Source organism: Vanacampus margaritifer, chromosome 8 (genome assembly GCF_051991255.1).
Source record: "Vanacampus margaritifer isolate UIUO_Vmar chromosome 8, RoL_Vmar_1.0, whole genome shotgun sequence".
Lineage (NCBI taxonomy): Eukaryota > Metazoa > Chordata > Actinopteri > Syngnathiformes > Syngnathidae > Vanacampus > Vanacampus margaritifer.
The window spans coordinates 557,279-574,817 of NC_135439.1; the positions used below are offsets into that span (position 1 = coordinate 557,279).

The 17,539-nt window shown below is 44.5% G+C and overlaps 2 protein-coding genes across 4 annotated transcripts; one reads left to right on the forward strand and one right to left on the reverse strand.

Moving 5' to 3' along the window:
• Window positions 1-473: 473 nt before the first annotated feature.
• thoc3 (THO complex 3) lies at window positions 474-4,560 on the reverse strand. Its single transcript, XM_077573950.1, has 6 exons — window positions 4,342-4,560; window positions 3,338-3,494; window positions 2,624-2,828; window positions 2,347-2,508; window positions 2,148-2,248; window positions 474-970 (listed from the first exon to the last, which is right to left on the reverse strand). The coding sequence occupies exons 1-6, from the start codon at window positions 4,519-4,521 to the stop codon at window positions 810-812; spliced, it is 966 nt and encodes a 321-aa protein (XP_077430076.1). The 5' UTR covers window positions 4,522-4,560; the 3' UTR covers window positions 474-809.
• Window positions 4,561-5,113: 553 nt separating this feature from the next.
• shtn3 (shootin 3) lies at window positions 5,114-17,375 on the forward strand. 3 transcript variants are annotated; one of them, XM_077573947.1, is made up of 17 exons: window positions 5,114-5,375; window positions 6,755-6,815; window positions 9,309-9,403; window positions 10,176-10,359; window positions 10,532-10,629; window positions 10,711-10,792; window positions 10,925-11,019; window positions 11,836-11,982; window positions 12,198-12,351; window positions 12,967-13,156; window positions 13,722-13,792; window positions 14,038-14,135; window positions 14,227-14,244; window positions 14,310-14,372; window positions 14,446-14,572; window positions 15,303-15,585; window positions 15,748-17,375. In XM_077573947.1, exons 1-17 carry the CDS (start codon window positions 5,301-5,303, stop codon window positions 15,887-15,889), a joined length of 1,983 nt encoding a protein of 660 aa, XP_077430073.1. In that variant the 5' UTR covers window positions 5,114-5,300; the 3' UTR covers window positions 15,890-17,375. The 3 variants fall into 3 exon arrangements, with proteins under 3 accessions (XP_077430073.1, XP_077430074.1, XP_077430075.1); XM_077573948.1 differs by having other exon boundaries at window positions 14,230-14,244; XM_077573949.1 differs by having other exon boundaries at window positions 5,289-5,375; window positions 6,755-7,079.
• Window positions 17,376-17,539: the final 164 nt, after the last annotated feature.

Sequence of the window (17,539 nt, forward strand, 5' to 3'; positions counted from 1 at the left end):
CACAGGAAGCAAGAAATTGATATCAATAGATGGAAAACTAGAGTGCTGAAAATACTGGGCATCATAACATGGGGGGGTGGGGGGGGGGGGGGGGGCACTAAAAAAAATGCAGAAAGTTGGAAAATGAGGTTTCACTCCGGGTTGGCAAACTGGTGGCCCCGGGGCCAAATTCAGCCCGCCACATGATTTGAGGTGGCCCATCCAAGCCACTTCTGTGCAGCGTCTTCATCTTTCTTGCTGAAACACCACAAGTGAAAATTGGCTTCACCTTATTAACCATGACTTTTAAAATGGATGAATCCATTTTTTTTTTGCAGGTGACAAAATTCATTGAAAAGATTTGACTGAGTTGTAAACATTTTCTTCAGTGGCACCAACGCTGGCAATAAATGAAACGTGCATCCAATCAGACGCAAGATCCCGCCTCCACCTGGCCAAAGAAATCAGCACTGAAAATATCAAGCCAGGCCGAGTAAAAACAAATTCAGGTTTAATAGCAAAAGTTGACTTTTTTTGTACAATATTTTACAGCAGCGCCACCCACTGGCAGCATGGCCATGACATCAGACATACGTGCCAGTTGAAAGCTTTTCTCCACTACTAGCGCCACCTTTGGCCCGCCAGTGCTCAACTTAACCAAAGTACAACTATTGTGCTGCAACGGCGTCAAAACTCAACAAGAACCAACTAGTATCCATGCGTCGTGCACTCGGAGCCTCATTTGCAAAGATATCAAATAGTACTGTTACACTTAGCTATGAGTACTACTAGTGACAAACAGTTCAAGTGGGGTGGGGTCAGGGGTCGCGTCAGGAGTCGTTGGGGAGGCCGAAGAGTTTGACGGTTCCCGCCTCGCGGCTGTTGTCGTACTTGTCGTCCTTGTCATCGCAAGAGTAGGCCAGCAGGTGGCGCTTGGGGTGCCAGGCCACCGTGAAGGTGGGGGAGCACTGCACCTCCCACAGCTTCTCACCTGCGCACGCACACACCAATCCAAAGATCACTTTTTGACGTGTATCGGCATCCACCCCAAAAATCACACAGCCAGGCGGCTGTTTACTTACTGACATTTTTTGTTAGCTTGTTAAGTCAAGTCTTCAAAACCTTTATTGAGCCAAGGCACATTTTTCACATTTGGGGGGGTTGAATATTTTTATTTTTATTTTTTTTTCAATTTAAAATATATTTACTATACAAAATAAACTCAGATTTTACATGCCAAATGTAAAATGACATGAAATCACTTTAACTGAAAAAATATATTTTTGTTCTTTAGAAATACATATATTGATTGTTAAAGTAATTTCACAAATATGAAAATATAAAATTCAACTTTAAAACCCGAAAAAAAACAATTTTTTTTTTTAATTTACTGAGAAATTGACAGTAATTTTTTTGTAATTTTACCATCATTTCTTTGTGAATTGACAATTTAAAAAAAAGTGAAATTAACTACAATTTCTGTCCTAGAATCGAGGACAATCGTTGTAATAATAATAATTCATGGTATTAACATTTATTTTGAAAGGACATCTAATGAGATGCAGGGAAAGCTTGAGAGGGTGAATAACACACAAAGCAAACAATTGGACTTACGGATGCTACCAAGTATACATTTTAGAAGATCTAAAATTACAAACAACAGTGACAGTGTGGATCAGCGGTATAGTGGTCGTCTGCTATCCCTCAGGTTGTGGGTTCGATCCCTTTAGTGAACATGTTGACGTTTCCTTGGGCAAAATACTGAATATTGTGTCATCAGAAAGCCAACGACTCGTCAAAATGGAAAGCGGTGCGAAAAATGTATTAACCGAATAGTAAACTGTTGCCATTTTAAACCCAAAATCTAGTTTTGCAACAGTTATTGGCCATTTTAAAATGACAGTTAAAAATTGTATATTAATTATGGAAAATGTATTTTTCTGGCGCCCCACCTGCTGGAAAATGACCGTTTTTTACTCATTTTTTCTTCTTCTTACAGTTTAGCTACAGGTTGTCTTGTTTTGTCCCATCGATGGCTGTGACGTTTGTTTGCTTGCAGAAAGACCCTCGCCAGCCCCCGGAGCAAAGTCGCATATTATTCATCGCCGCTTCCTAAACGAGGCGAGTTGGCTCATGATTGGATTTCTTGCCTCAACGTTAGCACAGACCTGTTTCCACCTCGGCGATGTCGATGAAGTGGTCCTCGGACGCCGACGCCAACATCTTCCCGTCGTGACTGAAGCTCAGCGTCCTCACGGGCCAGTCCAACCTGCGGCGGACGTCACGTCACAAACCATTACGATAAGATCACGTTGGATCGGGTTTGACGACGAGCGCCGCCGATTCGAATGGAAAACGCGCGCTCACCTGGAGAAGCAGCGCACGCACACCAGCTCGTCCAAATCCCACAGGCTGACCAGCGCGTCGTTGCTGCCCGTGGCAAAATATTTGCCCGTGGGGTCGAACTTGATGCAGATGCAGTTGGACGGGTGCGCGTTGATGGACTGGATGGTCTTCAGCTCGGGGTAACTGCAACGACAACACGTCAAGCCGCGAGTCCGGACGGCCCCTCGCCCGCCCGCTCGCCCGCCCGCTCGCCCGCCCGCTCGCCCGCCCGCTCGCCCGCCCGCGTTCGGACGATCACCTGAGGATGTTGATGCAGCCGTTGCCGTTGGTGAGGAAGAACATGTCGTTGTCGTTGTTCCAGGAGATCTCGTTGACCTCAAACTTGAACTTCTCCTCGGCCTTGGTCTTGTGCGTCTTGGCGTCGATGAAGGTGACCACGTCTTCCTTGTTGCCGACGGCGACCGTCTGACCGTCCGGACTCCAGCAGATGTTGATGTTCTCGCCTTTGGCGGCACAAACAAAATGGAAGGGAGAAAAAAAAAAGGGGGGGGGGGCTGTGTTGTTGGCATGGCAACTCGATTGCAGGAGCAAAAAGTGCCTGACATGCTGACCCGTTTCAGGGTTCAGATTAGGCTTTGGAGATGTCACAAACACATTTTTTTGCTGACATGGAGGAAACATACGGTAAAAATATTTATTTTTTTACTTCTACTCGTCAAATACATTTCAGAACTTGTACTTTTTTTTTTACTTTTACTGAGTAATTATTGGAGTGAGCACTTTTACCAAAGTTGTTTTTTACACAAGTAATTGTACTCTTAGAGAATGTCAGTACTTTTCCCCATCTCTGCTTGAAACTTATGTTAAGGTCCCAAAATGAGATTTTGATGGTCTTCAATTAGGGTTTCAAGTAATTGTTAATGATTCAAACTTGGCTTTCAAGCCAGCGCTGGCTTCTCAAAGTAGGCTGTTAAGCCAGGATGAGGGTTTGTAGTTTGTAGCTTGCGCCGACCTTTGGTGTTGACGACGGCCGTGCACTTGGTGGTGCGCACGTCCCAGATTCGGATGCTCTTGTCGCCCGAGGCGGTGACGAAGAGGTCCGGGTTGGTGGGGTGCCAGCACAGCTGATCCACGCTGTCGCTGTGGCCACGGTAGTTGTTCTCCTTCACCTGTGCACACAAACGTGCTTCCTTAATGCTCATCGGCACCAGCGACTCGGTGGACTCCAGTTTCAATGGGGACAGAAAACACGGCTCTTGTTCATCGACACACACATCACTCACCAGAACAATTTGGATTACTCGGTTGACTGATGGGATTTCGGCAGGTAGCAGTTTCGAATCAGGGCTTTTAAATTGCATGCATAGGATTTCAAATTTGGGTTCCTAGTCACAAATTAGGTCTTGAAGCCAATGGTCAGGTTTTCAATATGGGTTCAGGCTTAGGTTTTGAGTTAAACAAGGGTCAGGGTTACTATTAACGTTTGTGGTTGAAACTTGAAGCTTAGGGTTTCAGGCTAGCGGTACAGTTCGAAATAGGGGCAACGTTTGAATTTTAAATTTGGGTCCAAGCCAGGGTTTAGCGTTCAAAAAAGTCAGTTAGTGTTTCAAATAAGGTTTAGGATTTTAAATTTGGGTTGAATACATTGTCAAGATATGAATATATATTTTTGCCTACGCTTACATTAAAACTTGATTTCTGTTTTTTTTTGTCACGTCATAGAAAAACACGTCTGTATATTATGCCGAATGCGTTGAAGAATTGGATTTTTACGTCATTCTGGAACGCTTTACGTACGCGAGACGGACTTCAAGCTTGAATTTCTTTCTTTAAAAAAAAAAAAGTAATTTGTAGAATAATTTCGGAAAAAAAATTCCCCATGACTAATAATGATGATGATAACAAAAACATAAATAAAAAAAAATAAACACATTAATATAAAAAGGTGTTAGAAAGCAGTGGCTGGTTGTCTTTTCCATTGATTGGTCCCGCCATGGCGTCCGTGGCCGAACTCACCAATCTGTCTTTTTCCAGGACAAAAACGCTGGCGGTTTTGTCGACGGATCCCGACGCCAGTCTCCTGCCGTCGCAGCTCCACGCTACCGAATGGACTTTAGCCGAATGCGCCGGGAACTCTCGACTTTTGTTGTTCGTTTTGAAAGTCTCCTGCATCGTTTGATAATAGCGTGTCGCCATTTTGGCTCGAGCGCAACAGGAAGTGGTGGCGGTGAAAGGGAGTGAGTTGAAGTGGCGCTTGAAGTTTGAGCGCCCCCTGCTGCAGCGGATAAAAATGCACACGCTCACTCGGCACTGGACACTAAAGAAAACATTTTGATACAGTCTAATATTGCTACTGCATTGTACTGTATTTGCCACTTGTAAGTTGTATGAATATTAAGTTGTAAATGGAACATCTTCTTACAGTTTTATTTTTTAATCTGTTTATCTACTGAGCCAAGAATTCATATTTCATATGAAAAAAATATATACTTTATTCGCCTACCTTCATTTTCTTTCATGTACTGGCACTTTAAAACCTCTGGGTATCGCTGTTTGACAGTTATATAGTACTTACGAGACGGAACGTCTATTGCAATATATTAACTCTAATTATCAATACTATAATTACAGGGACAGTGATCATTCATGACCATTTTTTAAAGCAACTGATATTGTTATGTTGTAGATTATGCATAGTGACAGCACAATAATAGTAATAATAATAATATATTGTTGCCGCTTCAGCATTTGAGGATGGGGGAGACTGGTGGTGACGTCACAGAGGAGACCGAGGGGTTGGCTGGTGTTTGCCGGCTGCAGCGGTCCTCGGAGTGCATGTCTGCTCATCCCTCCTCCACGAGAACACATGATGACATCTGGACCGGCGAAACCGAGCTCCTTATAACCCTTTCATATATGTCTCGTGTAATTATTGCATTTCTTCTTTTTTTAAAGTAAAATTACGTCCATTAAAAATGCTTTCCTGCTCGTCGCCGTCGCCGGTGGAAGGATGCGAAGAGAAGGAGAAGGACGCGCGCATGCACGCGGAGGTAAAACCAACAAATGAATCATTCATTCATGAGCGCATCAAAAGCTGTTAAATGCTTTACATGGGAGGCAACGCACGTGAATGAAGACAATTTGTGGTGTGGTGTGTTTACCGAGCAAAATGTGATGAAGGATGATTTCTTGTAGTGATTTACGACCTCATCTCACCGGCCGGCTTTTTCTGGCTTTCAGGACCCCTCCCTAAATGAATGTGCCCACTCAGCACATTTACACACATGCATTACATATCCATGCATACACTTTTTGTATAACAACAGGACTCCCGTGTGTTTAAAATTTTACTTATAAGGATCTTTTGGGGGAAAAAACAAAAAACACCACAACGCTAACATGCTAATGTTTGCTAGCCAAGTAGTGGCGGGAAGTGACAAGTCATCACCATGACAAACATGAAGACCAATCTCGGGATGCAGGTTGTCAGGGCAACGGCTAACGAAGGCTCGTGGTTAGAGGTCATTCGCAGTGCTGCGCGTGTGAAGCGAGCACATTTTTCATTCAATGGTCAGAACATTGGAGGTTTGTTACAATTATAACATTCAATGTTTGTATTGTTGTCAAATGTTTGTAACAGGATTTTTGTGAGATTGGATATTTGCAACGTTGATAGTGTTTAAGGGGACAGTGTGTAGAATTATTTGCCATCTAGTGGTGAAGAAATAGAATAGCATTTTGTAGCCACACTTTGCAAGCCTACTATCAATTACTATGTTTGCTAAGTTCTTCTCTTTCAGCAGAAAGACGCTGGCTAAACATGCCAGCATTTTCTTGCATATCATTGAAAGTAATAACAGGTTTTTAAAGTGAACATTGAAACATGTTTGGAAGAATGAACGCAACATCAAACGTGGGTCATGTGCTCAACGTGTCCCTTTGCTAATGTTAGCCGTTAGCGTGAGAGGCGGCAGGTAGATGAGTCTCAAAAAGTGGGCCAAGTGCTTCCTGCTGCTGCTGGGGGCAGAATGGCGAAAAAAAAAGGGGGGGGGGGGGGCAAGAAAGTGAATGTGAGCGAGGATGTTTCACCTCGCCATGATGCTGTCAGCTTCACGTAGCGTCACACCGACACGTTAGCTAGCTCACACTTACGTTTAGCTGGAGATGACGTCGTGTAACGCTGTGTAACATCATAACGTCGGCAATGTTGCGCAACATTGACGCGAATAAGTTGTAAGTGGTTAAGAAGAGTATTTTGTGCAATGTTGTGCGACATTGCACAAAATATAGCACAACCCTGCGAGTTAGTCGTAACAGAGCAGTTTAGTTTCACATTATGTAATGCGTCGCGTTCTCCAGCATTTTGCAACATGTAACTAGTTGTGATGTTGTGTGACATCTAACGTTGTGTAACGCTTGCGTCCCGCAGTGCAGCAGACTGACGGAGCAGAGGGACGAGGCCGAGAGACAACTCAAGCGCATCAAGAGGGGTGAGGCTCGCTCCCCAAAATCTTATCTTATCCACAATGCTAACAGGCTAGGCTAAAGGCGGTTAACAAAGCGCACGCACACGCAAACACGCACGCACGCACACATTGTGCAAACAAAAGGCTAGTTGAGACCCTAACATGCACACACCTCCTTGAGGGGGTGGGGGCGTGACCTAGTATAGTGGTTACCGCGGTGACGGCGGGTTTAGCGAGTCAGTTTTAGGCATCTGCTCGTTCCTGTTACTATCATGACGATCCACACAGGTAAGAATATAGTGATCCTTTTTTTACTTTAAAACAATCACTAGCACTGTCTGAGAAATAGATTTTGTCGCTTATGTAGACGGGCTACAAAAATGCTAATTAGAGTTGAGATTGTGAAGTAAATGGAAATTTACATATAAGATAAGAATTAAGGAATTTAAAAGGGTTTATGTTAATGACGTTGTGTAAAACACGTCATACTAAATACTTTCAGTGCTGACATTGAGGACGCTTGCTGTGAGGCGGGAAGGAGATGGCTGGGGTCGTCCACGGAGTCATTCAGCCAGTAGCTGAAAATTGTCAATACATCAATCATCCGGCTTGAAAAAAGTCTCTTTGCACCGAATCGGGTTCAATCCAAAATTTAGAACCATTTCAACAATATTATGAATGAATCTTTTGCTTTACATATTGTTTGAAACAACTTGATAAGATCTAGAAATCCATTTTAATTCACATCATTTTGCGCAAAAATTCTATTAAGATTTCAATTATCACCCTCCACGATTACAAAATTAGCATCATCATAAAAAAAAAGATTATTAATACTAGGACTGCAACGAGTCCTCGTCATTTCTGCCTCGGATACCCGCTGAGATCGTCGTAGTCACGCTAATGGCAGTATGCATGACAGCACGCGCGGCTGACTGAGAAAAACCCAATTTCAAAATAAACTAAGTAGTATGTGTAGAGCAACGCATTGTAGCGCTGCGTGTCGTCGCAGCATAAGAGCTGACGACGTGCTCGTCTATTCAGAGTTTATGAACAACGGCGATAGAAATGCGACAGATGTCAGTAACACGACTTTGTCCTGCAGTTATGAGCGCTAGACATATTTATGCTAACATTGTATTGTGCGGCGCCTCTTGCCAGCGTTTAGCGCCGACTGCTAGCTAACAGCGCTCCACAAGCAGCAAGCTAGCCGCGCTAGCTAGCAGCGGTAAATTGCTCCAGCCGTCCGATGACTTCTGAAAGGCATGAATACTACAAACCGTAGACAGCTGGGGTGAACTTCACGGCGAGCGCGACCCTCGTGAGGATTAGCGCTTCCGAATTGAGCGTGAGCTTTGCCCAGCCGGGGTGAGGGGTTAAAAGGTGCTTGTGGTAAAAATACCTCGGCTGGACTCACTTCTCGCGTGCTGAATTATTGAGGCGGGAAGAGTTGAATAATTGACGCCACTAACACCACGGCGGCGGCGGCGGCGGCGGCGCGCATGAATAAATGACGGCCAAGCGAGCAGATGACACTACAGCAAGTCAGCACAACTTCACTTTTGTCACACAACAAATCAACTTTCTCCACTGTTGGACTTGTTGTGTTTCATTCTTTACATTTCAGACCAAAAAGGTCATAAAAAGCACTCGGGGCGGTGTCCGTAAATTCAAATACCTTATAGTGCTTGTCTCTTTGAGGCCCCGCCCCCTGTGAGTCGTCTGTGCCGTGATTGGGCAAAATCATCAAATCCATCCACTTTTACAGGTGTGGCTTATCAAGATGCTTAAGAGCATGCAGGATATTTGCACATGTAATAATTCTTCTTTAGATGCCCATGCACATTAAAAGGCGGCTGTAAAATGTGCAGTTTTGCTGCACTGTGTTGTTAATGTGGCAAAGGAGAAGTTTTTTTTGCAATTGCAATTTTCAGTCAATGTCACTTCTTGTAACTTTTCTAATTAATATGTGAGCATGACAGTGCTTCAATGCTCATTTTATATAAATGTGGATATTTTTGTACCAGTTTCTATATGATTAACAATTATATACGCTTGACCAGATTTGAACTTGACTTCAACTGGAAGTGAGTTTGATAAGTGTCGTGAAATAACATTTGAGGTGCTTTTGTCAACAACACAGTGCAAATGTTTTACAGACCAAAGTCAATCTTGGTCACGCCCAAAGCTTCAATTAACGTCAATATGAACCTCCTCTTTCTTTGTTGACAATGTGATGAAACTGAAAAACAACATGTCGGCTGACAGGAAGTACGTGTAAAAACAACAACAACAACAACAACGTTGTTAGTGGACGGGAAGAATATCAACGTGAAAGGAAAGAAGCTCACAAAGTGGATCAATCATCTCTGAAAGCATCTCCACTCTGGGCGCGCGCGCACGCGTGTGTGTGTGTGCTGACGTCTGGGCGCGCGTGCACGCGTGTGTGTGTGTGCTGACGTCTGGGCGCGCGCGCACGCGTGTGTGTGTGTGCTGACGTGAGCGCATGTGTGTCAGTGTCTCAGATGGTGATCGAGGAGGTGAGCGTTCTGCAGACTCAGCTGGAGATCGAGAAGTCGTGTCGGGAGAACGCCGAGGCGCTCGCCACCAAGGTCCGCCCGCCTGCCTGCATCATCCTCGCCGCCGTTTGCCATCTCAGTGTGACTGCGGATGACGACTTATGATGTGTCAGCAAAACAACAACAACAACTAAAAAATTGCATCCACTAATCGCCACTCACATGTTCCCAGACGTGAAATCAGGGATGGGCACGTTTTTGTGCTCAAAGTCAAACATGAACAAAATACTTGTCGTCGTTAAAATGTGTACATGAAATATAACCTATTTTTTTTTAATAACTTAATAATAATGTTATCATTATTATATTATATATTATTCTTATTTTATATTATAAAATAATTCATGAATTCTTTTTTATGTATTTAATTTGACCAATCATTTAATCAAATATTACAATTATAAAATACTGTACACATAAATGATAAATTGAAAAAAGTTGTTTGTTTTATCAAATAATAACATGTTCATAAATGTGAAAAAATATACATACTGTATTTAAAACATTTTATTCATTGAAAACGGCAAAAATATTTATTTTAAGAATTTTCAAAAAACACATGAAATGCTAAATGTACAGATTTTGTAAAATGAATGAACAAATTAATTAATGAGGTAAAATAAATGTAAAACATGTCAACTGTAACTGTGGCACTGCGGATCATACTGCTCAATACCATTCAAATACGCCCTCTAGTGGCTGTATGCGGTATCACGACGACATCAGCGCAATCGGATTGGATGCAAATGTGTCTTGAAGTGACGTTGATTGACACCTGTTCTGCCCCGCCTCCCACTCCCGACAGCTGAACAGCGAAAACAGGAAGTTGAAGTACCTGAGCCTGTCGTCACGAGCGCCGTGTCTGGACGAGCTGCTTCCCGGCATCTCCGACTGCGTCGCCATGGAGACAGACGACGGCGAGATGACCCACGAAGATGAGGACGACGCGGCGCCCGACGTCTTCGAGCGCTACCGGCAGCAGGTCAAAGGTAATGCAGCAGATCAGCAAGAAAATAGGGGACTCAAGTATCGGGACAAACCGGTAAATGATATGTTGATGAAAAGTGAAAACAACATGTGGACAAAAGTAATGGGACACACAGGAAGTGGAAAGAAAACCTAGACATTAGTATGCATGTGTGTGTGTGTGTGTGTGTTCAGAACTGCGAGAGGCGGTGAGCACCCTGTTGGAAGAAAAGAAGAACTTCCTGTGCCAGATTGACGACCAACAGAGAAGAATCGACGAGCTCATCGATAAGGTGGGCCTCTTTATCCTCGTCTTTTTGTGTTTTTTCTTTCAACGTAACGTAGAACGCTTGATTTGGACTCAACCACGACAGTCGGCGCGAGACGAGAGAGACGCCAAGGAAGTCCGCCACGCCATGGAGCGTCACAGCAAAACCATCGAGAGCTTCAACAGAGGTGAGGGGCTGGAAACTGCTCACGCAAATGTCTCTTCCATTTGGCAACACGAAATCTGGCGGGCTTGCTCAGTCCAAACGGATTTTGTGAGGCGAAAGGCCGGCTGGCTAACGGGTGTTTGTGCGTGGCTAGTGTCGGCGATGGCGACGCGGGAGTACGAGGACATGAAGGGGCAACTGGATTTGGAGCAGAGCCTTCGCGTCAAAGCTGAGACGTACGCGCACCAGGTTAGAAAAACACCAAAAGCACAAAACGTTGCAATAATTGCAAATTCAATGTTCACACAAAAAGTGCAAAATTAAACCAAGCTCATCTCAAATGAACCCAATATTTGTGAAAAGGCATCTGTGCAATTCCGCCACACTGTAACATCATAATATGGCTCATTTACATAATCCCGGCCCAAATACATTTCTCAAATAATGACTTGACAGACAGACCATACAAACAACTTTTACGATCACTACAAAAGAGCCAAAAAGTAAACAAAGATGCAGTTTTAGCAATTAGCATTAGCTTGTGATAGGAACGTTATAATAATGTTCGACTTGCTCCACATCTCAACATTAATTAAGTGGTGCCTTGAGATACGAGCGACTCGACTTACGGATATGAGTTGCTGTTATGCAGATTTTTCGCTTGTTATATGAGCGCCGTGTTGTGATTTGAAGAATTACTTTTTGGATATTTACAATAAACCCATAGCCTCTGCTAGCTTAATGCTAACACATAACGGCAAATGCCATAGACGGGCTAACAAAACTAGCATCCAATTGTCAGCCAAAGAGTACATGGACAATATAACAATACTCAAAGGCATGTATTCTGTATAATCTACGAAGAGCGACTAATATTACAGCAGAGAAGATCAAAAGCTGTAAAAGCATGATGTCATTATTTTGGCGCTGGTGAAACACGACCAGCATCGGCCACACTCGCTTGGCTGACGAAACGCTGCAGTAAAGCGCCAGGCCCAGACGGTTTGCCTGCAGATTGGCCGCGCAGCTAACAGCTAACTGCTCGTGTGTGCGTGCGCGGAGCAGATGCTGGTGAAGCAGAAGGAGGCCAATCGCCAGAGCGCGCTGCTGCTGCAGAACGCCGAGCCAACCCTGCAGCTGCTCAGCGCCTTGGAGGAGGTCTCCGCCCTCACCAAGACGCTGGAGGACGAACGGCTGCAGCATCAGCAACAGGTAACGATTAACACCTTTAAGTCTGTAATTGCTTCCAATTGTCAACATTCAACACAAACAAGTGAGATGATGTGGTTGCATATGTGTACACACCCTCTTGTAATTGGGGCTGTGTTTAGAATTGACCAGTTATGTTAAATGGAGGTCCAGTCCTGATGACCTACTGTATCTATATGTGTGTGTGTGTGTGTGTGTGTGTGTGTGTGTGTGTGTAGGTGTGTGAGCTGCAGGCCGAGCTGGACGACAGCGCCGCAAAGAAGAATCTGGAGAGTCTTCAGAGACAAGTGGAGCTGCTGGAGGAGGAGAAGAAAAACTTGGAGGGACGACTGGAACACGTGGAGAAGGACAACCAACAGCTGCAAACGCAACGTAGGTACAAACACACACAAGCTAACAAGCTTAGCATCTGTAACCTATGTATGTCCTGTGCTAGACGTGTGTCTTATGTACTGTGTAGTATGTCCTTTTTTCTGTCTTCTAAATATTGTGATCTATATCCTGTGGTTCATGACCTTTGACTATGTGGATGAGCTATTGTTTACAAATTGTTAGATGTTCCTAGATCTGTGTCCCGCATCCTATGTTTGATGGGCTACTGCATAGGTGTCAAACTGCGGTCCTGGGGGGGCCGCAGTCCTGCAGGTTTTGGAGGTCTGGAGCTGATTCCAATCAGCAGGATCGTTATCAGGCTTATGCAGAGCTTGCTGATGAGCTGATCATATATCAGCTGTGTTGGAGAGGGGAAACATCCAAAACCTGCGGCCCCCGAGGAACCGGAGTTTGACACCTATGGGCTACTGATGCTCTGTGACCATGCCTATGTTCTACCTACTGTTTGTTCCATGGTCTATGGACTATAGTCCAAGTCTAGGCCTTATGTCTTTGTACAGTGTCCTGTGGTCTACGTTCTGTGTTCCGTCTCATATGTTTTCAGTACACAACCAAGAGCAGATGTCATCTTCTTCTTCTTCTTGTTGTTCGCAGTCCAGCTGCTCCAGAGGGTCGCCATGACTACCGACACTCCACCCCCTCCCCCTCCCCCGCCCCCTCCCCCTGCTGCTCCGATGGCCCCGAGTGTAGCCTCGCCACCGGCGCCCCTCCCTCAACCGCCACCCCCGCCCCCTCCGCCGCCTCCCCCTCCTCCACCTCCCCCGTCCAGATGCAACCCCCTCAGGTGAGGAGCACCGTGATGTTTGTCCTACAGCAGCACACCAACCAATAACAGTCGTACAGTGATTGTTGCCAGGCAGAATCTGTCGACTCGTTGACTTTAAAGCTCTCATGTCGTATTTTGAATTGATCGACACTCATGTTGGAATTTCTCATGTTGTAGTCCAAGTTGGCGCTCCTGGAACTCGTGTCGTGGTTCACACTCTGGGCTCTTCGGTTGTGGTTGAGTCCATTGGCTCTCATCTCATTATTGAAACCTGGACTTGATGTTGTAGTTGCGTTTTTCGGCTCTACGTATTTAGACTGTTGCGTCTTAGCTGATTCTAAAGCAATCAAATCCTTGTTGACTCTCAAGGCTCTTATGTCATAGTTGAATTTATCATCCGTCTTGACTTAATCGACTCTGTAGGTTCTCATGCTGTAGTCGTCTTTCGGCTCTTAATGGCGAGGTGTCAGTGACGTTCCCGTCAACATGAAGCTCGGCTCAAAGTGTCGCACATGTTTCCTAAGTAACATAATTGCATTTGAGTGTTAGTAAAACGTCATTGATTGATTTCAAACTTCTTCAGTTCTCTGATCGCCATCATGAGGAAGTCGTCCAAAGGATCCAAAACGTCAGTGAAGGTGGAGCAGCCGGCGGGTAATGGACATTTTTTTCCTGCGATGAACAAGCACTAGTATATGCTAACTAACGTTTTTACATCTTTTAGCGACTGATGCCACTAGCTAATGTTAGCAGAAGCTAACTAATTATGTCACTTTACCATCTGATGATGGTGTTAGCTAATGTTAGCGCATGTTAACTCATTTAAATGTGTTTTTAGCATCTGATGAGAAGTAGCTCGATAGAACATGCTAGCGTTTGAACGTTTGTTTGTTTTGTAGCTTCTGATGATGCCGTGAAGGTGAAGGCCGTCAACGAGATGATGGAGCGTATCAAACACGGCGTGGTGCTACGGCCCGTTAAGAGTCAGGACAGCAAGGTCAGGATTTTTGTCGTTTTTCTAATATGATGATTCAACATTCACAAAATGTCATTTTGTCTCCCCTCAAACTCAAACTTGAATGACGCAGCAGAGGGTTGCCGTCAAAGTAAGTACATTGACATACGCTTACGCTAAGTAAGTAAAGTGGTAAATTGTTTGTTTTGTGGTCAGCAACCTCCAGCAAGCGAGGAGAAATCTCAGGAGAGCGCCATGGACGAACTGAAAGGCATCCTGGTACGACGCCTTCACACAAGTCCAAACACACACAGACAGACAAACAAGCAACCAGCTTTGTCTCCACCTGCAGGAAACAGTAAAGCGCAGTCCCAGTCGAGGATCCCAGGAGGCGCCGTCGCCAACAGGGAAGAAGGACAGCGAGCTGGAAGTGATTCTGAGAAGACGTCGCAACAAGGCGGGAGAGGCCGGATCCGGAGGTACAACCGCTTCAAACTGCCGGAGTTCGCTCACTCTCGGCTCTCGTGTCGTAGTTAATTCAATTTGCTCCCTGTCATTGTTGGTTCTCACCTCATTAACTTTGAACAGAGCGGACTTCAATAAATTGAGTGATGATGTTTAATACGTTTTATACGGCGCTGACTGACTCGGCTGGCGGGTTGAAACAAGGTCCCGCCTCCAGTGATCAGAAAACCACGGCGGCGTCACACTGACCATTGAGCGCGCTAACTTTACGCCAATTTCACGCTTCAGGCTATGTCATGTGACCTGCGGTGTCAGCACGCCTTCAGTAGAGGGCGGCCAAAGTCAGGTCATGTCATTGGTTGATTGACGTTTTCATGGGGAACGTTCCAACCGACCCCGGTTCGACCTCATTCACTCTATAAATTATTAGAGCAGTACATTCAAACATGATTGGATGCCGGACGATAGAAAATGCTAATTCAAATCTCTCGGCACTCATTTGGCACTTGATGCTTCAATACGTTCTCATCTTGTGGAGGACTCTTTAGCCTCTCAAATCGCAGTTGACTCTCTTGGCTCTCACCTGAGAATCGACTCTCGAGGCTCTCATGACGTAGCTGACTATGCCATAATGCGCTTGAGTCTCAGAACTCTCATTTGATCGTCTCCTCGTTGACTCTTTGCTTTACGGCCTCATGTTGTCATGTGGCAATTGACTCTTGTGTTGACTTTGTTCTCGGTCAGATGAGCGCGACGGTCATCTGAGTCACGTGTCGTCCTGCGACAGTCTGAATGGGAGACGCGCCAGTAGCGAGTCGGGCAAAGATCCGGACGCTTCTGTCGCGCCATCCAACCCCACGGTGGCCCCACGGGCGGTTGGGGAGAGGCGAGGATCCGGTCCGGGACCCGTGGTTGCGAGGAGGAGGAGCTCGGACAAATCGCGAACCTGTCAGGAAAGACGATCCGGCTCCTCCGTGTCGGAAAAAGACACGGCCGACTCTCCTGTCGGAAACGGCTGCCAGCACAGGTGGACGACCCAAGCTTGTCTTTTATGAATTATTCTTAATTGAATTCTTCTGTCCAGTATTCTTTTGTGAAACGTCTTCACCAACTAACAAGAGTCCCGTTTAACTTTTGCAATTTGATTCTATAATCCACGATTAACCTGTGACTTGTTTCCGCTCCACAGTGTCACAGAGGACGTCACCGCTGCAATGGCGCCCGTCCGGTCTAATGGTGTTGACCACATTGAGGATGCGCACGCTGCCATCTTTGTTGTGGGTGACATGAATGGCGGCGACGCTGAGGGCGACAGCCAGGGGGCGCTCTGAGGATATTTGCCTAATATGCACGGTTAAATCACAAACAATGCACAGCCGCTGTACCGTTTTGACAACGGTCATGTGAGGTTTTGCTCGGGTTCATGCTAGCAGGCTAACAGGCTAAAATACTAACGTACGAGCGACCATAGCCTGTTAAGTCACATGACTGACATGATTTGAAACACATATGCAATTGAACACTTAGCAAACAATCCACAGACCGCTTTTTGCGTACAACAAACATGATTTCTACTTCCTGTTAGGTATATATATATATATATATATATACATACAGTATATATATGTTTTTTGTTACGTTATCCAAGTGGAGCTTTCTTCTTTTTTTCCCGCTGTGAGATGTATTGATGGAGGTTGACGTTTTTTGTGGTTGCACGAATGACGTCTTTGTCTCACATTGTGTCGGATTACGTTAAAAAAATACACACAGATTTTTGGTATTATGAATATTAATGGAGATCGATTAAATACAGTTGGATACAAAACTAAAAAGCAGATCAAAGAAACAAAAGATGCGAAAAGTGCATTGTTTACCATGTACGCAATGAACACTTTATCAGCTGTTAATGTTCATTTATCCACTTACTTTATATCCAAAGCCATGTCTAATATTCAAGTAGTGTTTTTGGTGCCATCTAGTGGCATATTGGACAAACCTTTTAGGGATGGCGTCAACGACTTGCAAAAAGCCTAATTTGAAACCTTAACCTTGCCTTAAAACAACAAACCCAGTCTTGAAACCCTCAATTAAAACATAAAAAAAAAAAAGTTTAACTATTGGTATGAAGCACATTTTGAAACACTAACCATGATTTGAAAACCAAATTAAAGCCCCAACAATTGTTTGTGACCCTAAACTCTGATCTAGAAACTTGTTTAAAGCCCCAAATCAAGGGTTAATATGCTTCGTTTTGTTTGAGATTTAAAACCCAAATTTTGAAAGCGTAACTCTCGATCTTGACGTGCGCAGATGGTGTACTGTACCTAATCAAGTGTCCACTAGCGTCTTCTTTGAGGGACTTCAGTGCAGGTGATTCTCGGCAACCTCTCCTCAGGGGTAAAACCTTTTCACTCGTGAACACACACACACACACACACACACACAAAAAAGTCGTCTTCCATCTTGCCGGGATGTCGACATTCTCTCGCTTTGATTTTATGTCTGGTTTATCTTGACACCATCCAGCAAATGATTTGATTGGTTGGACATGATGAGGGCCTCTTATGCATATCGAGACCTCCTGCAGGCCTTTTATACGCAGCTGCTCCTGCTATTACGTTTTTTAACATTCACACTTTGCTTTGGGTGACTCTTGATGTTGTGTATGCGTGTGGGATATATACATTAATATATGGGGTGTTGAAGTTTTTTTTTTTTTTAATTATGCATTCACATGTAACCTATTACTCTATACTATCTATCTATCCATTTTCTATACCATCACTACATTGAAATAAATTACAATGCAAACTACAATTTGTGTTGACTATTTGAGAAAAGAAAGCAAAAATTGGTAGCCAATACTAGATGTCACAGCTGTTTTCTAGTTTGCATCCACCCCCAAGTAAAGGTCATCAATACAAATGTGCTGCAAATGACACACTTGCACATCTTGGGCTGAGGAGTCGGCATAGAAGTAC

Coding starts and splice junctions, on each gene's coding strand:
- thoc3 (XM_077573950.1), bottom strand. CDS start 4,521: ATGGCGACACGCTATTATCAAACGATGCAGGAGACTTTCAAAACGAAC. Junction 2,509..2,623: donor GGCTGCATCAACATCCTCAG/GTGATCGTCCGA, acceptor TTGTCGTTGCAG/TTACCCCGAGCTGAAGACCA. Junction 2,249..2,346: donor TGCGTGCGCTGCTTCTCCAG/GTGAGCGCGCGT, acceptor CGTCCGCCGCAG/GTTGGACTGGCCCGTGAGGA.
- shtn3 (XM_077573947.1), top strand. CDS start 5,301: ATGCTTTCCTGCTCGTCGCCGTCGCCGGTGGAAGGATGCGAAGAGAAG. Junction 6,816..9,308: donor ACTCAAGCGCATCAAGAGGG/GTGAGGCTCGCT, acceptor CATGTGTGTCAG/TGTCTCAGATGGTGATCGAG. Junction 10,360..10,531: donor CTACCGGCAGCAGGTCAAAG/GTAATGCAGCAG, acceptor GTGTGTGTTCAG/AACTGCGAGAGGCGGTGAGC.